The sequence below is a fragment of the Megascapheus bottae genome, chromosome 26 (assembly GCF_031878675.1).
Source record: "Megascapheus bottae isolate mThoBot1 chromosome 26, mThoBot2.hap1, whole genome shotgun sequence".
Classification (NCBI taxonomy): domain Eukaryota; kingdom Metazoa; phylum Chordata; class Mammalia; order Rodentia; family Geomyidae; genus Megascapheus; species Megascapheus bottae.
The window spans coordinates 11,568,018-11,586,976 of record NC_143534.1 but is presented as its reverse complement, the minus strand read 5'-3'; the positions used below and the strand labels follow the sequence as shown (position 1 = coordinate 11,586,976).

General features: G+C 46.1%; 1 protein-coding gene across 1 annotated transcript in view; it reads left to right on the top strand.

The window, feature by feature from the left end:
- Window positions 1-6,262: 6,262 nt before the first annotated feature.
- Fam171a1 (family with sequence similarity 171 member A1) overlaps window positions 6,263-18,959 on the top strand; it is an 87,410-nt gene continuing 74,713 nt past the window's right edge. The window contains exon 1 of the mRNA XM_090318950.1: window positions 6,263-6,359. Within this exon, the coding sequence (XP_090175076.1) occupies window positions 6,263-6,359 (97 nt within the window). The remainder of the gene's footprint in view (window positions 6,360-18,959) is intronic.

The window sequence follows — 18,959 nt, the reverse complement described above, 5'->3', positions numbered from 1 at the left end:
CCTGAGCACTGTCCTTGGGCTTTGACCTTGGGCTTTCTTAAGGCTAGCGTTCTACTGCTTCAGCTACAGCACCACTTCTGGCTTTTTCTGTGTATGTGGTACTGAGGAATCGAACCCAGGGTTTCATGCATGCTAGGCAAGCACTCTACCACTAGGCCATGCCCCTGACCAATTATCTCTATTTTAGGTAGTGGATCAGTCACTGGACAAGAGTTAAAATAATCTAATCACCTATGTATTTTCCCCCTTTTGTCTTCCTCAGTTTTATCTAACTCCTTTAGGTTTTGTTGTTGTTACTATTATTGTTTGCTTGTTTTCATGCTGCTTCCTGAGCTTGAACTCAGAGCCTAAGGGCTGGGCTGTACTTGAGCTTTTTTTTTTTTTTTTTTTTTTTCTTTTGCCAGTCCTGGGCTTGAGCTCCAGGCCTGAGCACTGTCCTTGGACTTTCTCAAGGCTAGAGCTCTGCCACTTGAGCCACAGCACCATTTCCAGCTTTTTTCTGTGTATGTGGTACTGAGGAATCAAACCCAGGTCTTCATGCATGCTAGGCAAGCACTCTGCCACTAGGCCAAACTCCCGGCCCTGCTTTTTTTTTTTTTTTTTTTTTAAATCAAAGCTAGCATTCTACAGTTTGAACCACAGCTCCACTTTCGGCTTTTTTAGAATAACTAATTGGAAATAAAAGTCTCATGGGCTTTTCAAACCAGGCCAGCATAAAATCTTAATCCTTAGATCTCAGCCAAGGATAACAAGAATGAGCCAATTGTGCCTGATTCCTTTAGATTTTTTAAAATTACCAAACAAATGTCTACTCCCTATTCTCACTTGCTGGAAGTCCTTTCTATAGAAGCTTAGTGTCCTACTAGTCTTGAGCTTCCCTTGTCATTGTGACAGCAACTCAGTGAATCAGCCAAAGAATTGAACTAGAAGCATCTCCCTACGCTAACAGAACTGGGTCACCACAAAAGAATATGGAGTCAAGAAAGCATTGCTGAGCTCCTGGATTCTCCACTGGTCTCTAGCTCTGAATAGTCTTTCCAGCAGTCAAGCCTAATACAAGTGCTTGGGGGATGTCCCCAGACCCCTATCATCTCTAGGGGAGCCTCAAAATAGAACAGTAAGTCAGGAGTCTACAGTTGCACCAGCAGAGATGCACGACTGCAGTCTATTGGTGACTTCACCTGAAGCTGGCCTCAGGCACACATCCACTCACTTCTCTCCCATAGATATGCCTGTCCTGGCTGGAACCTGCCTGGGAGAAGGGAGGCTATAGGGGAGAATGGAGGATACCTTGGAAAGACAGACTTTGTCAGAAGACCACAGGGTGTTCTGCAGCATGGGGGGTACCAAATCCTACATGGAGGACAAGGGGAGGGTTAGCATTCACTTAAACACAGCAGTCCTCCCTCTCCTTATCTCCTCCCCATCTATCTGTCTCTATCTCTCCTTAGTGATGGAGTTTGAACTCAGGGCCTGGGCACTGTCCCTGAACTCTTTTTATTCGAGGCTAGAGCCACAGTGACACTTCTGGTTTTCTGGTGGCTAATTGGATATAAGAATGTCACAGACTTTCTTGCTGGGGCTGGCTTTGAACCACAATCCTCAGATCTCAGCCTCCTGAATAGCTAGGGTTATAAGCATGAGCCATGGGCATCTGTTTTTCTTTTCTCTAAGTGGCTACCAAAAGAGTTCAGAAGAAGAAAAAACCCTGGAAATTTCTTTCTTTTTTTTTTTTTTTTTTTTTGCTAGTCCTGGGCTTGAGCTCAGGGCCTGAGCCCTGTCCTTGGACTTTCTCAAGGCTAGAGCTCAACCACTTGAGCCACAGCACCACATCTGGCTTTTTTCTATGTATGTGGTACTGAGGAATCGAACCCAGGTCTTTATGCATGCTAGACAAACACTTTTATCACTAGGCCAAACTCCCGGCCCCAGCCCTGGAAATTTCTATGGCCACCTTGTATCTAACTGTAATTAAAAGCACCAGCAAACTGAAGCAAGAATGCCTATCAAGCACTCCTGACCTGTACAATAAAGCTCTTAATAAGTCTGTTCTTTACTCAGAAGCAAGGAGAGGGGTGAGGACAGGAAAGGTGACCAGGATAATACCACTGGCAGTAAAGTCAGACGATTGAAATCCCATCCCGTGGGCACCAACAAACAGCAGAAAAGATTTCAGTAGAAGAAATACTACATGAGCTAAGAAACCTTGACAGACAGCCTCTGAAATCAAGGTCTCTGGACATTTCAGACAGGAAGTTTTATATATGGCACTTCTCCTCCTCCTCCTCCTCCTCCTCCTCCTCCTCCTCCTCCTCCTCCTCCTCTTCCTCCTCCTACTCCTCCTTTTCCTCTTCCTCCTCCTCCTCTGCCTCCTTGTCCTCTTCCTCCTTCTCCTCTTCCTTTTCTTGGCACTGGTCTCCAAAATTGAAATCAAATGCTGCAGAGTAAAGCAACTTCTAAGCAATTTCCAATCAGTCAAGTCATAATTCATCTCCAGTCAAACAATGTGAGATTGTTAAGAGCAACAGGAAAAGTTCTAGAAGGAAAGAACACTCCTGAATTCCATTGTTCTGTAAAAATTCCCTCTCCAGTCTTTCTTCCCCGCCTCCAGTTGCCAAGTGGGTGGTAGAAGAACAGAACAGGAGAAAAAGGTAAACCATTTTTCTTATGTTCCTGTAAATGGTGTCTGATTTTTTAATTCTTGCACAATGCTGGATAGATGATTTGCAAATAGATTTACTTGAGGGATGGGGCAGAATTCGTGCTTGCTTAGTTCCCACCAAAGGAGCTCACTGGAAATAATCCTATGATGAGACAATACTCCTTGGGGCTCCGTCTGTTTTTGGCTTGGAGGCGGTTTTCTCTTTTCCAGATACATCTGCAAAATGAAATGGGGTGAGAAGTTGAGAAACTCTTTATATAAGCTATAATGTGGTTATCTAGGTATGTCCACTTCTAAATCACCACACTGTTCTGGAAAGTTGTTACAAAGGAGTATCCATCACCATCATACTTAAATATTTCCAGTTTAAACTGTGGCCCAAACTTCATTCAATGTTTATTAAGACTTCTAGAACCAAAAAGTTCTAAGATGTTGAATGCTAGGCTTACAAACACCAGTGATTTGGGTGGACAATAAGGACTTGGAAAAATAATGTAGAAAAGAACTTTTCTGTGTTCTTTGGAAACTCTTGTTTGTGAAATAACTCATAAAGTTATAAAAAGCAATTGAGAAGGCCCAGGTGCAGCTCACTCTGTAATCGTGGCTGATTTCAGGAAGCACAAAGCTAACGTGCTGACACAGCAGATACGTCTGTGAGACTTTGTCTCCCATGAACCAACAAAAAGCTGGAAATGGAATTGTAGCTCAAATGTTGAGTGGCAGCCTTGAGCAAAATAAGCCATGCAAGAATTTGAGGTCTTAAGTACTAGCTCCAGTGTGGTATACACATGCATGCAGGTGTGTGCATACACACGTAATTCAGAGAGGTCCTGGATACTCTTCTATCGGTACCCCCGGTTGTAACACCTCATGGCACATTATCAGAGCCAGGAAACGGACATAGGCACTATGCTGTTCACTAGATTCAGTCCCCACTGGGATTAGAGATGGATGGGACTGGCTTAATATCTCTCTTTTTAAAAAGTAGCCTTCTGGGGCCAGGAGTTTGGCCTAGTGGTAGAGTGCTTGCCTAGCATGCACGAAGACCTGGGTTCGATTCCTTGGTACCACGTACAGAGAAAAAGCCGGAAGTGGTGCTGAGGCTCAAGTGGTAGAGCTCTAGCCTTGAGAAAAATCCAAGGACAGTGCTCAGGCCCTGAGCTTAAGCCCAGGACTGGCCCAAAAAAAAAAAAAAGTAGCCTTCTGATCAAGAAAATGTCATGGAAAAATGAAGACCATCCCAGTGTTTCACAAAGTCCTCTTCTACCCAACCATCTTTTGCTGCACTCTGTATCTTTGTGTGCTGACACCAAGGTAGAGCTGAAGATCCACTCTGGACTATGTACTATTCATTTCTTTCCCTAGATGGACAGGGTGGCTTTGAACTTGGGAACAGACTAAAGGAATCAGGCAGCACTTAACTACAAGAGCTCCCTGCCTTCCTGAATACTCGAAATACGCCATGTGCAGCTACACCATGGCATCGATTGTAGCCTGCTCTTGGAGATGACTGTAATATTGGAATGGATTCCTCCATCTCCCAGTTTTTATCATGGATCGCAGTCATTTGCCTAGGAGATGCCAGCTGGGCAAGCGCCACCCTTCATTCTCTTTTTTGGTACAGGACCTACCACTGCCTTCGTGTTCAATTAATAAAATGGCAGTGATGACCCTCTTTCTGGCCTGGTGTTGCAGATGCAAACTGGGCAGATGCAGACTGGCCTTCCTCCAGCCTAGCTCCTAGTTCCAACAAGGATGGAGGTTCCCTGAAGTGAAGGGCAGTGGTGGGGTAGAGAGAGATGGGGGGACAGGAGGGTTTTATGAATCGAGGAAAATGGAGGAGAGTGGGTTGAGAGAAAGGGACGATGGGAGGAGGCCATCTCTAAGGATTGGGTGTAAGAGACTGGCTTTTATTACAATCTTGGTTTTTCCACTGACCAGCTGGGTGCTTTGTAACAAAGCCTTTTTTTTTTTTCTCGTCTGTGCATGGAATAAGATGTCTACCTTTTACCTCATCTATCATGAGTCACTGCTTAATTAAACTTTGGGTCCTTGGAACTTTCCTGGACATCTGTTCCCTTCTTGCAAAATCAGCCATTCCTTCCTGGATGTCTGGTCTCCTGCCTTATCTGATCAGATTCCTTACCTTCCCTCTTCCCCGGTGATGCTGATAACCCTAGCCTGCCATAAACAGGCAATTTTAACCAAAAATTGCTACCCTCCAGCCATTATGTGTCTGCCTAGGACCGTTCCAACCACCCATCAACTCCCCCAGTTTTTCCCTACTTGGTTGGAGCAGAGCCCAATCCGCCTCCCTCTCTAGGAGACATGGCTGCTGTCATGACCTGGCACCTGTCTTACCTGTCCTGCCTAATGTCTCACTCGCAAATTTCATTGAACATGGATTCTTTACTAATTCCAAACCAAGGTAGAAAACGATGTGAAGAAAACTACCCAAGGCTTTCAATAATAAAAACGCCCCTCTACCTTAACCCCCTCCTCATACCCCAGCACCGCGCAGCCTGCAGCTAGCTGCTCCTCTGTGGAGCCCGAGTACTGAGGTCCACTCAGATTTAGAGTTTGGTTCTCCCACTGACCTTTAATATTGGGTGTTGCAACCACCCCTGGGGTACGGGAGGGAAGACTGTGATGGAGTTACACAGAGAAAACCCATGTCAGCACCGCACAGCCTCCTGGGGCCCACAGGTGTGCCAGGAAGGTGTCACAAACTGAAAGCTGGAGGCTGGAGGCTGGAGGCTGGTCTGTGGAGTGGGGGGGGGGCGCAGGGGACTGGGGTGTGCAGAGTAGGGGACTAAGGCAACGGGGTGCCTGGAGGATGCAGGGGTGTGGGGCGCATGGAGTAGGAGCCCAGAGGTGGGGAGCACGAGGAGAGTGGAGTGAGGCGTGAGGTGTGCATGAGGGTTCAGGGCATGGGGGGTGCAGTCTAGGGTCGGGGCGCGCGGCGTGGGTCTAGGAGAGGGGGGCGCGCGGCGTGGGTCTAGGGGAGGGGGGCGCGCGGCGTGGGTCTAGGGGAGAGGGGGCGCGCGGCGTGGGACTAGGGGAGAGGGGGCGCGCGGCGTGGGTCTAGGGGAGAGGGGGAGCGCGGCGTGGGTCTAGGGGAGAGGGGGCGCGCGGCGTGGGTCTAGGGGAGAGGGGGCGCGCGGCGTGGGCCCAAGGGCGAGAGGGCCCGGGGCGTGGGGCGCGCGGCGTGGGTCTAGGGGCGAGGGGGCCCGGGGCGCGCGAGGCATGGGTCCAGGGGCTCGGGGTCGCGCGGCGTGGGGTGGGGAGATCCTGCGGCGGGGCGGCCGCCAGGTGGCACCACGGGCCCGGGGTCCGGGCTCTCGGCGGGCGCGGGGCGGGGCAGGAAGGGGTTAAGGCGCCGGCGGAGCGGCGGCGGCGGCTGGGGCTCTGCGGGGAAGCCCGGCGCGGGGCGCGGCGGCGGAGGGAGCGGCGGGGGCCCGCGGGGCCAATCGGGCGGCGGGCCCGGCGCGCGCGGAGCCAGCACCATGGAGGGAGGCGCGGCGCCCGGCCGCCCGTGACGCGCCCCTGCCCGGCCCGCTGGTGGCGAGCCCGAGCCGCCCGCGGCCCCGCGGCGCGGAGATGAACAGGTCCGCGGCGCTGCTGCTCTGCTTGCTGGGCTGCCACGTCTGGAAGGCGGTGACCAAGACGCTGCGGGAGCCCGGCGCCGGAGCCCCAGGTCGGTGGGCGGCGGCGGGGCCGGGGGGCTTTGTGTGGCGCCGGGCCTGGCGCGGCGGCGGCGGGAGGCTCCGGGGGCCGCGTGGCGGCGGCGGCCTCTGCCCACCCCGCGCCACCCGAGTGGGCTGTGCGGCTGTCGCCAGGCCTCGGAGCCCGGGGCCGAGCTCCCGAGGGGGCGGGGACGCCGGGCCCGGCGGGGCCGCCGCTCCCCGGGGGAGGTGAGGTGGGTGGATGGGGGGGGGGGACCGGGGCCGGGGGTCCGGGCGACCCCAGCTGTCGGGGCCGCCGCTGCGGGTGTGGGATCGGGACGCCTCCGGGGTCTTTTCCCCTTTATGCACCGGTGACACCGACACGCGGCTGCGGCTGCAGCCCCGGGGCCGGCGCCACCGCTCCCCTCCCCGGGCCCCGAGAGGGCTCGCGTCCGGGGAGCCCAGCTCCGAGGCTGCGCTCGGCCCTTTTGTTGTGGCACGGAAGGGGGCGGCCGCCGCCCTGGGGGACCCCCCCACACACATGCACCCCTGGACCTTTCCATTCGCCTACTGCAGTTTAGGAAAGTTTCGGGGTCTCCCCCCACATCCCACCTGGAGGGATTTTTCAGGAACCAGCCCAAAAGCCAGGCATGGCAACGGCGAGCCCCCCTCCGCATCACTTAATAATGATAATAATAATCACCATTTACATGTCAGATCGTCGCCAGCTCGTGCCTTTTGTCTAATCTTTGGCCTCTGCGAATCTGCTTTTCAGCCAGGAGAGTCAGGAGGTAGTGGTCCATACCGAGAATGGCCACCGGCCTTTAAAATAAAATACAATGAAATAAACCTTCTGATTTCTCTGGGAAGAACTGTGGGGCTTCCTTGGGCGTGCTTTGACGGAGACAAAAATCCTGTCCTCTTGCATTTTCAAAGGGGGTGGGGGGTGAGGCCCACAATCTCCCTGGCCTCTGGGAGATTGATGCCCTGCAGCCATGGAGAACCCCCAATGGAGAACCAGAAGGTGTGTGTGTGTGCCTTGCGAAGTTGGCCCTGCACACTGAATGAAGGAGGAGCCTCTCAGTGCCACCCGGGAAGCTCTGTCCACCCTGGGTTGGAAGGTTGTGTCCTGGAGAGGAGGCCCTGCCCCAGGGTCTCCTGTATTATCTACATGTTGAATTAAAGGTTTTCCTATCCACCTGACTCCCTGGCTCTTAAATGCATGGCCGCTTCTGTAGTTAGCTAGAATGGGATCGTTATGCGTTGAGTATAAATTTGGAAATGTATGTTATGGAGGAAGGGGCCACTGGCAAGATATAGAAAGACACCCCCCCCCCTTATAGGGAAATGGATGTTTGTGACATTAGCTCATCACTCTGGAATTGCAGCCTCTTTCATTTCTTCCCTACTGCCTTTTTGAATCATCTGCTTGTGAATGATATTTGTACCTCAATGAGGCCATTATTTTCCGTGTAGGTTGATTGGTTTTTTTTTCATTCTGTATTTGAAATAGTAATATATAGAAATACTGAGTTCATGCACTTATAAGGCATGGCTTCAGTTTTGTTTTTTATTATAATCATGGGGGGAAAATCCTACTTGGTTTAAGTCTTAAGATCATGCTTTTCTTAACTCTTACTGCCAAACCCCCAGAAATGGAAAAAATGGAATATTCCGTGAAGTGCAAGAGAAATGGTCAACCTGTAAGAAAATGTATACCTTGCCCACATACCACATACCTTAGTATGTGGTATGGTTTTAGTAGATCCAGTATATTGGAATATTCGTCTGAGATTATTTCTTGGACTGATTATTTAGAATAAGGATAGCTTTCTAAGGCATTGGTAATCAGCCTTTTCTATGGCTCAGGAATCAGTCTTACTCTGTGGCATCTGGATTTTGAGCTAGTATATAGTTAATGAAATGGACAGTTTTTCTAACATTTGAGGTCACCTTGAATCCATTGAATCCTTCAAAGAATTTTGGCTTTTAATCATTCTCTATATTCTGTCTAACACAGATCTTTAGATTGATGGTTTCAGTGGAAACAAATGCTACATCTAATTTAAGTTGAAGATATATAACATGTGTAACATACAGTAACTTGGAACATTCTTATCAGCATGTATTTTAAGAATTGAAGTTCAATATTTACTTCTTCTGAGACCTGATTTGTAAGAATCTTGCTTTTATTACAAAAGCCAACTTGAATCCTAAGTTTGAATGACCATTGTACACAATACATTGTACAACAGGGCTTAGAAATTATTTGGGTGAAACTCAAATGAAAGGATCGTACACTAGATTCCGGGGACTAAGTGACCTCTTCTTTATTAAACAAAGCTTTATTATAACATCTGGAAAAACTAACATCTGCAAAATTTTTTGGCATTGCTTTGCTATTTATATATTCAAGATAAAACTTAAGAGTTGGCTGCAGATTTTCTCCGAATCTGCAAAGTGATTTGCGATGCAACAGTTAATTAGTTCCCATGTGAACAGAAACTACTTCTCTAATATGATTGGGTGCTTTTATTAAGTGTTTCGTTTGAGTTGCTCTGAAGCATTTTAGTCACCATTTTTTTCTTTTGTGTGTGTGTGTGTGTGTGTGTGTGTGTGTGTGTCGAAATTCTACAGGAAGAGTTATTCAAAAGTATCAAGCAACTCTGGCTTTCTGTGCCTCTTACAAAGGTGAGGTGACCATGGAGAACGGGGCGCCTCTCCAGAGAGAGCAGAAATCTGTGCAGATGTACTCTATAGGGATGTAATTGTGAAAGCCCAAACTGTCTCTGTTCCAGAAGAAATGTTAGCATTAGCATAAAGGTTTCCTGCTCAGGCATACAGTGTATAATCTTCACTTTGTTGTTTTTATCCAACAGTAAGGTGTTTTGCAATGATATGCCAACTTTCCATTCCTCTCAGAAAAGCTATCATCTGTCACAGTGTTTGAGTGAATGGTGGGCTACCTCTCTTCTTCTGAAGAGGTCTATTCTTGACCAGACCCAGACTTTACTGACCAGAGAACCATGAAGTGATGGGTTCTCAGGAGGATTTATCAATAAGCTGGCATCATCTTATGAACAATGATGTTTGTATTTGTAGTGCTGGGATTGCAATCTGGGACCCTTTGCATTCTGAGTATGTGTGTGTGTGTGTGTGTGTGTGTGTGTGTGTGTGTGTGTGTGTGCCTGCTAGTCCTGGGGCTTAACTCAGGGCCTGGGCACTGTTCCTAAGCTTTTGCGCCCAGCTCCACTTAATTGGAGGTAAGAGTTCTAGTCTTTCCTCCCTGGGCCACCTTTGAACTACTGTCTTCAGGTATCGGCCTCCTGAGTTGCTAGGATTGTGGGTGTCAGCCACCTGTGCCCAGCTTCCTTTTACATTCTTGATTCTCAGCAAATGCTCTATCTCTGAACCACATTCTTCTCCCCCCTACGCAACTCAGTCTCTCAAATCCTGGTTTGGATTGAAAGATTGGATTGGCCCTTCGGCTTCATAGACAGGGCATCAATGACCCCTCCCCATTCCCAAAAGCACTGTTTTTCTTCCAGATGAGATCAGTGGGCTGTGACTTCTCCTCTGCTTGCTCATAGTCTCCTCTTCAAGTCTCCTCTGTTCCCTCTAGAGTTGACATTTGGATCTGGAAGGAAAACTTGGTAGCTTTATCAAATTCTTGCCCAGAGCCACTTTCAGGCATTTTTGCTTGCTTTCAAGCTTTGCTCTGCATTTTGTCAACACATTGTATTAGTTGTCTTTTTGTCACTTCAAGGAACTATCTGAGATGACCAACTGCTGTGGAGCAGTAGAACTGTTTTCCTCAGGGCAGGAAGCAAAGGAGAGCTTGTGTATCTAGCACAACCCCTCCCCTCAGCCCATTAGGCTAAGATTCCATCCATGCAGTAATCCACTGATAGATTCGTCCATCACGACCCAATCCCATACTAACAGCCCCACTTCTCAGCACTGGGAGCAAGCTTTAATAGAGGTCCTTGCAGATCCAAACCATAAAAAACACCAACTATTAGTGACTAAACAGTAGAAGAAAGTTCTGCTCACATGTCATGTAGGTCCTCAATACCTTAGGAAGAGAAGGATCCCCTCTTCTACTTGAATGAAGACCCTGTGGTCTCAGAGGCTCAGCTTCTGACAAATGGGTCCCTCCAGGTCCAGGGCTAAAAAGAAGCACTAGTGCAGCTCCGGTAAGAGAATATAGGAAAAGTGAAATCATTGCTCTCCTTCAATGTCCATCTCATTAGAAGCAAAAGAATAAAGTCCAGTGGAGCCCAGAAAGAGGAGACAAGTGACTTTGGGCTGTCACTTGCCCAGGACAGGAGATGATGGGGTTGTTCTGGTGATTTGGTATAATGCAGGACACACACTACCCGTCTCTGGGAAGGGAAAGAAGATGACATGATATGAGTCATCACCCCAGGAAGTGAACTCAAGAATGGAGACAAGTGTGAACCTTCTTCATTTCTGGTCTTGAGATCCAGCATGAGCAAGTCATGAAGGAAGAGTGGCTTGGTGGTAGAACTTTAAACGAGCATGTCTTTCTCTCTTCAGTTTTGACCCAGGCTCTCTCTTCCATGGTGTCTCTCTTCACACACCATGTTACTCCTGATTCTTCTTTGCAGAAAAATGTTTAGTGTTTTCCAAAGTTTGAAGTCTAAATTACTAAGCTGAGCCTTTCTAGCCTCTCTGGTTTTCCTCAGCGTATGCTTAGCGCAGCTTTACCTTCCGCTCTGTGCCCACTTAAATCATCTCTGGCAGAGTATTCTATTTCCCCCTTGCTGTGGCTGTATAGTCTCTGCTTATTTAGATGTCCTTTCTCTTCTTGTTTTGTCAGCCAGTTGGAAAAATAAATGGGGGGGATAAATGAACAAAATAAAAAGAACCTCACACTGAAGGACTCATCATGTAATTAGGCAAGAGTCTCTGGAGTAAGATAAAACCAACTAATCTTTGTGTGACTGCAAATCTAGCTACCAGTTGCCTATAAGATTTTTTTTCTAGGTAGTTCTAGGATGTATGCATAGAAGTCTGATTAAGGAGAACGTGAGGGTGCCATATACTATGTCCTGTAAGTTAGACCGAAGAGATCCTTCCGTCTGTATTTCAGATACATTTAAAGTGGTGACAGCGTACTTCAGTGCCTCCGTGCTTTGCATTGTAGAGGGAAGACAATTAGGCAGCACTCTGAGGTTGTATAATCAGCTTGGGAAGATAAGCTTATCAAACATAAATTTCATATATTTAGGACCAAGGATTGATGGTGAACATATGTCATCTCAACTACCCAGGAGGCGTAGGTAGGACGATATTGATCCACAGCTGGCCCTAAGCAAAAAGCATTTGTCTCTATCTGAAAAATAATGAAAGCAAGCAAATATGACTGGCATTCAGTAGTGGAGCCTTTACCTAGCAACATACAAGGCCCTTTGCTTCAACTCCAGTATGTACCCATTGGTCATCTCGCTTCTGTCTCTTTTCCTCTCTCCCCTCTCCCTTTTCCCTTCTTCCTTCGCTTTTCTCCCTTTCACACACATGTTATCAAGTACTCTACACCCATCAAATATACATAAAAAAATTTAAAAACCACTCAAGTATAAAAACTGGCCATTTTGAAATCATGGGAAGTAGCAAATAGCCTAGGAATTTTTTAAAGATATGTCCCGAGAAATTTACTTTTCTTATTAAAAGAAGGGAAAAGCAATTTTTTGATGGGTTGGGGGCTTGAGCTGCAGGTATGAGCTCTGTTCCTGAGCCTCTTTGTCCTCGAGTCTAGCACTCTACCACTTTACCCACAGAGCCGTTGCCAGTTCTAGCTCTTGAGTGGTTAATTGGAGATAAGAGTCTCACGGGGTCTTTTCTGCCCAGGTGAGCCTCAAACCATGATCCTCAGATCTCAGCCTCCTGAGTAGCTAGGATTATAGGCATGAGCTACTAGCACCCAGTGGGGAAAGCATATTTTGATGAAGAAGGATACAACTCTTTCTAAGTCAAGTGAACATTTTCATTTGCTTAGACTGTTTTCTCTTGAGCTTAAAATTTGAATTGGAAAACGATTGCATTTGAGGGAAGGTGTGGTTAATGTAATTTTGGAAATACTGGTGGAACAATATCGATCACTGTGGTTAAAGTGGTCCTTAAGCTGGTACCAGTAGCTCATGCCTGTAATCCTACCTCAAAGCCAACACAGGCAGGAAAGTCCTTGAGACTCTTATCTCCAATTAGCCACTGGAGCTTTGGCTCAAGTATTAGAGTGCTAGCCTTGAGGGGAAAAAAAAAACTCAGATAGTGTCCAGGCCCTGAGTTAGAGCCCCACGACTGATGTGCAGGCAAAGACTGTCACACACTTGCACGCTCACACACATAGAGCCATAAAGTAAGGTTAATAAGACCTCTGATCTGAAACCAGACATCCTGACAGACGTCTGCTCACTCAGCCCTCCTGTTGACCAGGGGGTCATCACAGATCCCCCTCCACACATTTATCAGATGGACAACCCCAGGTATTGTTTTTTAAGGGATAATAGCTCATGAAGGATAGTCCAGTCCCAATGAACATTTGGTTGAGAGAAAAGAGGACATGAGATACTGCAAGGGCCATTGCGCTCATTTTATTACCTAGTGCAGCCTTAGATTACCCCCATACTCGCTGGCTGGCACTCTACCACTTGAGCCACAGTGCCACAGTTACTGGAGGTATAAGTCTCACCAACTTTTCTGCTTGGGCTGGCTTAGAACTGCTATCGTCAGATCTCAGCCTCCTGAGTAGCTAGGATTACAGGTGTGAGCCTGTCCCAGTTTTCATGGGAGCAGGAGTATGGGCACAGCATGGCTTCACAAGGGCCTGAATCAACCAAGCCCTGTTCCATTTTAGTAATTCTAAGGACAAATCCACTCCCAAACCCATTGGAGTTGACAGAACGCTGGCTCTTGCACATGGAGGGCCGAGTCCCTGTCGCTTTACTGCCTTGGCTCCATAAAGCCTCCTGCAGTCCTGTCACCTCGCTCACAGCAGCACACAGAACTCTTCCTCACCTCAGTTACCTAGTTTGTTCATTGGCTGTACAGCTAGAGCAAGCAGCATGCATTTAAAGGCTCCTCTGATTAGACTGGACATGCTAGCCCCAGAGGACAGTGGACGTCAGGAGCGTGACTTCCCTGCCGCTGGGAACATCAGGAATCAGAGAGATTGCTCTATATGTCCCTCTCTCCATTTCTCCAGAAGCATCCTGGGCAAGGGTTTCCCTCTCCAGATTTTGGAACCTTGTATGCGTGATACATAAGGAAATCTTGTAATACTAAAAGGTATATGTCAAAGTGTTGCATTTGAATTTTTTACATTTTGAGATCCTAAGACTGACATGTATTTAGATGTCCTGTGATTGCATAAATTCTTTCAGTGATAAGCATTTAGCATAGCTCTGTTTTATTTAGTATTACATCCGGCGTAATTGAGACAGGTATTCTCCTAGACCTGGGAAAAATGACAGTGGCAGTTGGTTAGCATGTCAGGTACTTGTGACCCTATGAGTAACTTGCTGGATTACTGTACTTAATCGTCATGTCCATCCTAAGAGATAGAAACATCGTTTTCATTTTATAGAAGGGGAATGTGGGATTCAGAGAAGCTCAAGTCAGATAGTCATGAGCAGAGTTCCTTGTGTTACAGGAGGCCGCCTGGCCTCCGCTTCTAACTGCTTTGTGGCTTGGGGGGGGGGGTTGAATCACATCACACGCTTTGTGATCACCATGGCAGTTACCATGTACAATATATACAGTATATATACCTTTATTTGAAGGACTCTTCATGGTCGTGGTAACATAAGGTAAGCCAAAACTATCCCCTTGTTTTTGGTCCCTGTTTATCTTTGACCTTAGGAAATGACCTTGAGCAGGTATTGGCTGAGCATCATCTCCTGAGAGTTAAGCTTGGGATGTGGTGAAGAGATAGGGAGCACACACCAAGAGCTCTTATAATCTCCCATGGGAGATCTCGAGAGCAGGGTGGGACTTGGGGTTACATTCAGCTGAGGCTAGGGGCTTCTTCTAGATTTGTCAGACTGTTTGGGGAGGAGAATATTGGGAAGGACAGGTGCCTGTGCAAAGCTGCAGGGTGTAATTGGGCTCAGAAAGCATTATGAGGTGCCTTTTTCTCTTTGTGGCTTGAAAGGGGATTTTATTTGATCTGAAACAAGTGTGAAATATTAGTTTGTTTAATTTGAATTTATTAGCAAATGTTTAATCTTTTTCTCTCTTAAAAAAAGCTTATTTTAGGACCAGGAGTATGGCCTAGTGGTATAGTGCTTGCCTAGCATGCACAAAGACCTGGGTTCTCTTCCTCAGTACCACATACATAAAAAATGCCAGAAGTAATGCTGTAGTTCAAGGAGTAGAGCTCTATCCTTGAGAAAGTCCAAGGACAGAGCTCAGGCCCTGAGCTCAAGCCCCAGGACTGGCCAAAAAAAATGCTTCTATTTTTTTTCACTTGCACAATGATCCAAAAAATAACTTTTAGAAAAATGATGGTTTATGGGATTATAACTATATTTTTTCTAGATTGTTTCATGAAAATAAATGGATTTTACAGTGAATACTCATACACATATCACTTAGATTCTACAATGAACATCTTATATACACCTGGATTAATTACTTATCTGTCCATTTATTCAGCTTTCTATCCATCCATGAATTATTTTGAGGCATTTTACAATGTATCTCAGGGGTCAGTGTCTTTTCTTTCTAGGACTTCAGTATGAATATCATTAGTATCCAGTGCTTATTTTCTCTTAGAAAAATTTACATACAAGGAAACACACAAATTATGTCAACATTTGCATACACCTGTGCCACCCAAAACCTTTATCAAGGTTTATTACTGTCATTACAGGAAGTTAATCCATTCTTCACTTGAGCAAACTCTGTCTCTGTTCTTTATGGATAACAAAAGGACAAAAGCAGCTCTGATTAGTTGTTTGCTGTTGGTGGTGGTAGTTCTACAACTTTTTTTTAGGGGGAATCAGTATATTCTCTGATGTCTTTTAGCTACCATGTCACTGTATTGTTATAAGTATTTTGGTTTCTTTTCATTTATATAGTTTTGATGAATGGACTCTGAAGTTATTTCTAGATTTGACTCTCTAAAACATAGTTCCTGCAAACATTTTTTTCAATACTTCCACACACAAATTTTTTCCATTGCTTTTGAGAAAATACTTAGAGGGTAATACCTATGTAGGGAAATGGTTAGTTTCATAAGAAACCACCAGAACTTTTTCAAGATAGGTTCTGTATTTCTATACTGCCTCCAGAAATATCCAAGACTTTTCTTTTGGTTGTGTGCGTCTTGTTAGCCATTTGGAGGACAGATTTATTTGTATATATGTATATAGATAGAATATGTTGTATGAATAGTTTTCTTTCCAGCTATAAATGGCTTGTGTTTTTTGAAGAATGTCGATGCATTTTTTAGAAACTAAAATTGGAGTTTCACTACTATGCTTACATTGATTTCCAACAATGCCTCAACACAAGTTCTTATTTTTCTTTGATGTGTTGTTTTTCTGACCCTATGGCCAAATGACCCCAGTGACAATACCATGTGACCATGTAAAACCATGTTATTTACATACCTGTCATCTAACCAAAGCTCTGGTATAGATGTGCATACATACGTATGCACCTGTGTGTGCCTGCACCAGAGGTGGAGAGCTGATGGGAAGGAAGAGAAAAGTGCCCTCTGACTCTAATGTCTGCATAGGACATATGCTGGTTACTTACCAGCGCCCGGTAAGTAACCTGTGAGTGACTTCATAGACAGATGGAATTAGTGGTGGACACAGTCCTTCTGTTGTTTATATTAGAGGTTTTATAAAAGAAGAAATGGGCAAGTACTAGTGGCTCACATGTATAAGCCTAGATACTCAGGAGGATGAGATCTGAGGATAATGGTTGGAAGCCAGCCCAAGCAGAAAAGTCCTTGAGACTCTTAACCTCCAGTTGACAACCCAAAAGGCTGGAAATGAAGCTGTGGCTCGAGTAGTGAAACACTAGCCTTCAGCAAGAAATAACTCAGGGTCAGCAACCAGATCCCAAGTTCAAGCCCCAGAACTGGCGGAGGGAGGGAGGGAGGAAAGGAGGGAGGGAGGGAGAAACAGATAGACAGAGAAACAGACAGACAGAGACAGACAGAGAGACAGAAAGAGGAAACATTGTAATAATAAAAGGAGAGATGGAACTTTTTTTCAAGCTTAGAACATTTTTTTTGCTTCTGTGCTCAGGAGATGCATCCCTGAGTTCCACTTCTGTTATTTGGGGTTTCAAGTGCCAGAAAGACATAACTTGTTAGTTGTTGATTGATCTATCACTAGGAAATTGATTTGACATTCCTTTTCATTTATCAATATTCCTGATGTTGATAAACTCTGTGGCTTTTCCCACTTAGAAAAAAATGTCAGAGATATGCCAGGTCCCTTATTCCAGATATTGTAATGATTCCCTAAAGGTGGCACAGAAGAAATGATTTGTGGTTTCATGACATTTGATTTTGAATATATTTCCAGCAACACGATTTTCCAGAGGCTCAAGGTGATAGGTTTGGGGGTGCCACCTTTTGAGCCAAGTTTGGTTTTTATATATTTTTTTTTCATTTCTTGCTCAGCTGGTGCAGCCCCACCCCGTTACCTACCATCTGCTCTCCATGTTTTACACATGCATGATAAGGCATCTAGCTAAGGGGTAGAAAAGTCAGTTCATGCAGCTGGTAAGGATGGAGCAGTCTGGTCAGGTCGGTGGCCCATCTGCCTGAGCACAGAGAGCCCTTTCAACAAGCTACAGAGCCTTCCTGGCCCTTCTGGGGAGCCTGGCAGTCCATGTGTGTCCAAATGTTGCTAAAACATTAAGTCTCCTTCCCATGCCTGTGTATCTACCCAATGTAGAATTTCATGGATACATTTGTTTCCTTTAACTAAAACACTGCCAGAGAAATTAAACTGGGACAGTGACCTTTTGGCTCAGGGTTGGTTTTTTTTATTTTTCCCTCCTGCAAATGGGAGCTTGAAGTCTAGGCCTGAGCATTGACCCGGGCCTTTGTGCTCAGGGCTAGCACTCTACCACTTGAGCCACAGATCCACTTCTAATTTTTTTGTGCTTACTTGGAGATAAGAGTCTGACACTTTCCTACCCAAGCTGGCTTCAAACCACTGTCCTCAGATCTTAGCCTCCCAAATAGCTACAGTTATCAGCGTGATTACCACACTTGGCTATTTGTTTTCACAAAATCACTAGTTGCTGAGCTACCTGGTAAGCTGTGAATAGTGGTTGTTACTCTAAACCAGGGAATTGGTTGCTATGTGTGATCTAGTTTTTCTCTCAGATAATTATAAATTTCCTTCTCTATCTACTCCTGTTTGAGAGGATATTCCAGGTATTCCAACATCAGAAGGGTCTGCCTTTCCCTTCAAAGCCTTCTCCCACCCCAGACTTCTCTGCTAAGTGATTTAGAATGTGATTCATTGTCTTCGTACCTGGTCCCTTTCCTTGCATTCCTTATCCTTGTATGGGTGGGTTTTTTTTCCTTTCTCTTTTCTTTTCAATTAAGTTACTGAAAAGTATCCATATTCCATCAGGCAAAGAGACAAAAAGTTCAACCTCTTAAAAAAGAAAAATAGAAAACCAAACTTCAGAGGACAAGAGAACCTATGAAAACTGTTGAACAGGGCTACTTGACCATCTGAGTTTCTAGAAGAGTTATCAAATGCACACTGTTTATCTTTCCAAATCATAGACGAGTTCACAATTAGGAAGTTGATCTGTTACTATCTGAGTGATGGAATAGGAATGATTTTGTTCTCAGTGAGGGAAAAGAAGTCCCTCTAGCCATCCGTGAGTGGCTGCTGAGCTCGCTAAGTGCAGAGGAGGCGCCTCTGGTTTTCGGGGATGAATGCACCGTTCTCTTCCTTCCCTTCCTTTGCCCTGGCAGGAAGTGAAAGAGAAGATGGATGGAGGCAGGGAGAACCTGTTTAAATGGCATTCCCTTACTCAACCATTTACCAATATTTAAGGTGCCCTTCCTGTTTGTCAGGCAGTGTAGAGACAGACATGAGATCTGCCTGCCTTTTGACTTTACACTTAATTGTATGCACATAATCTTTTGGTTTGCAAGATTGGGGTCTCAGGTGGCAGAGCACGCTGTGGGACACCTCTCTGAGGGAGCAGAGGTCTAATTGTAACGCCATTTTTCTTCATAATAGATCTAAGTGACTTCCTAGCTATCTATGAAAACTCAGGTTTGCTAACAAGTTGATTAACTATTATCACAGAAAGAAAGGCCAGGTACAGGTGCCTCACACCTGTAGTTCTTAGCTGCTCAGGAGCCTGAGATCCGAGGATCCCGGTTTGAGGTCAGCCCTGGCAGGGTAGTTCGCTAGACTCTTCTCTCCAGTTAAATACCAAAAAAAGATGAAAGGGGAGCTGTCATTCAAGTGGTAGAGTGCTAGCTTTGAGCACATCAGCTCAGGGACAGCACCCAGGCCCAGAGCTAAGGCCCTGGCATGCGCACACGCGCACACACACACACACACACACACACACACACACACACACACACACACACACACGCACAGAGT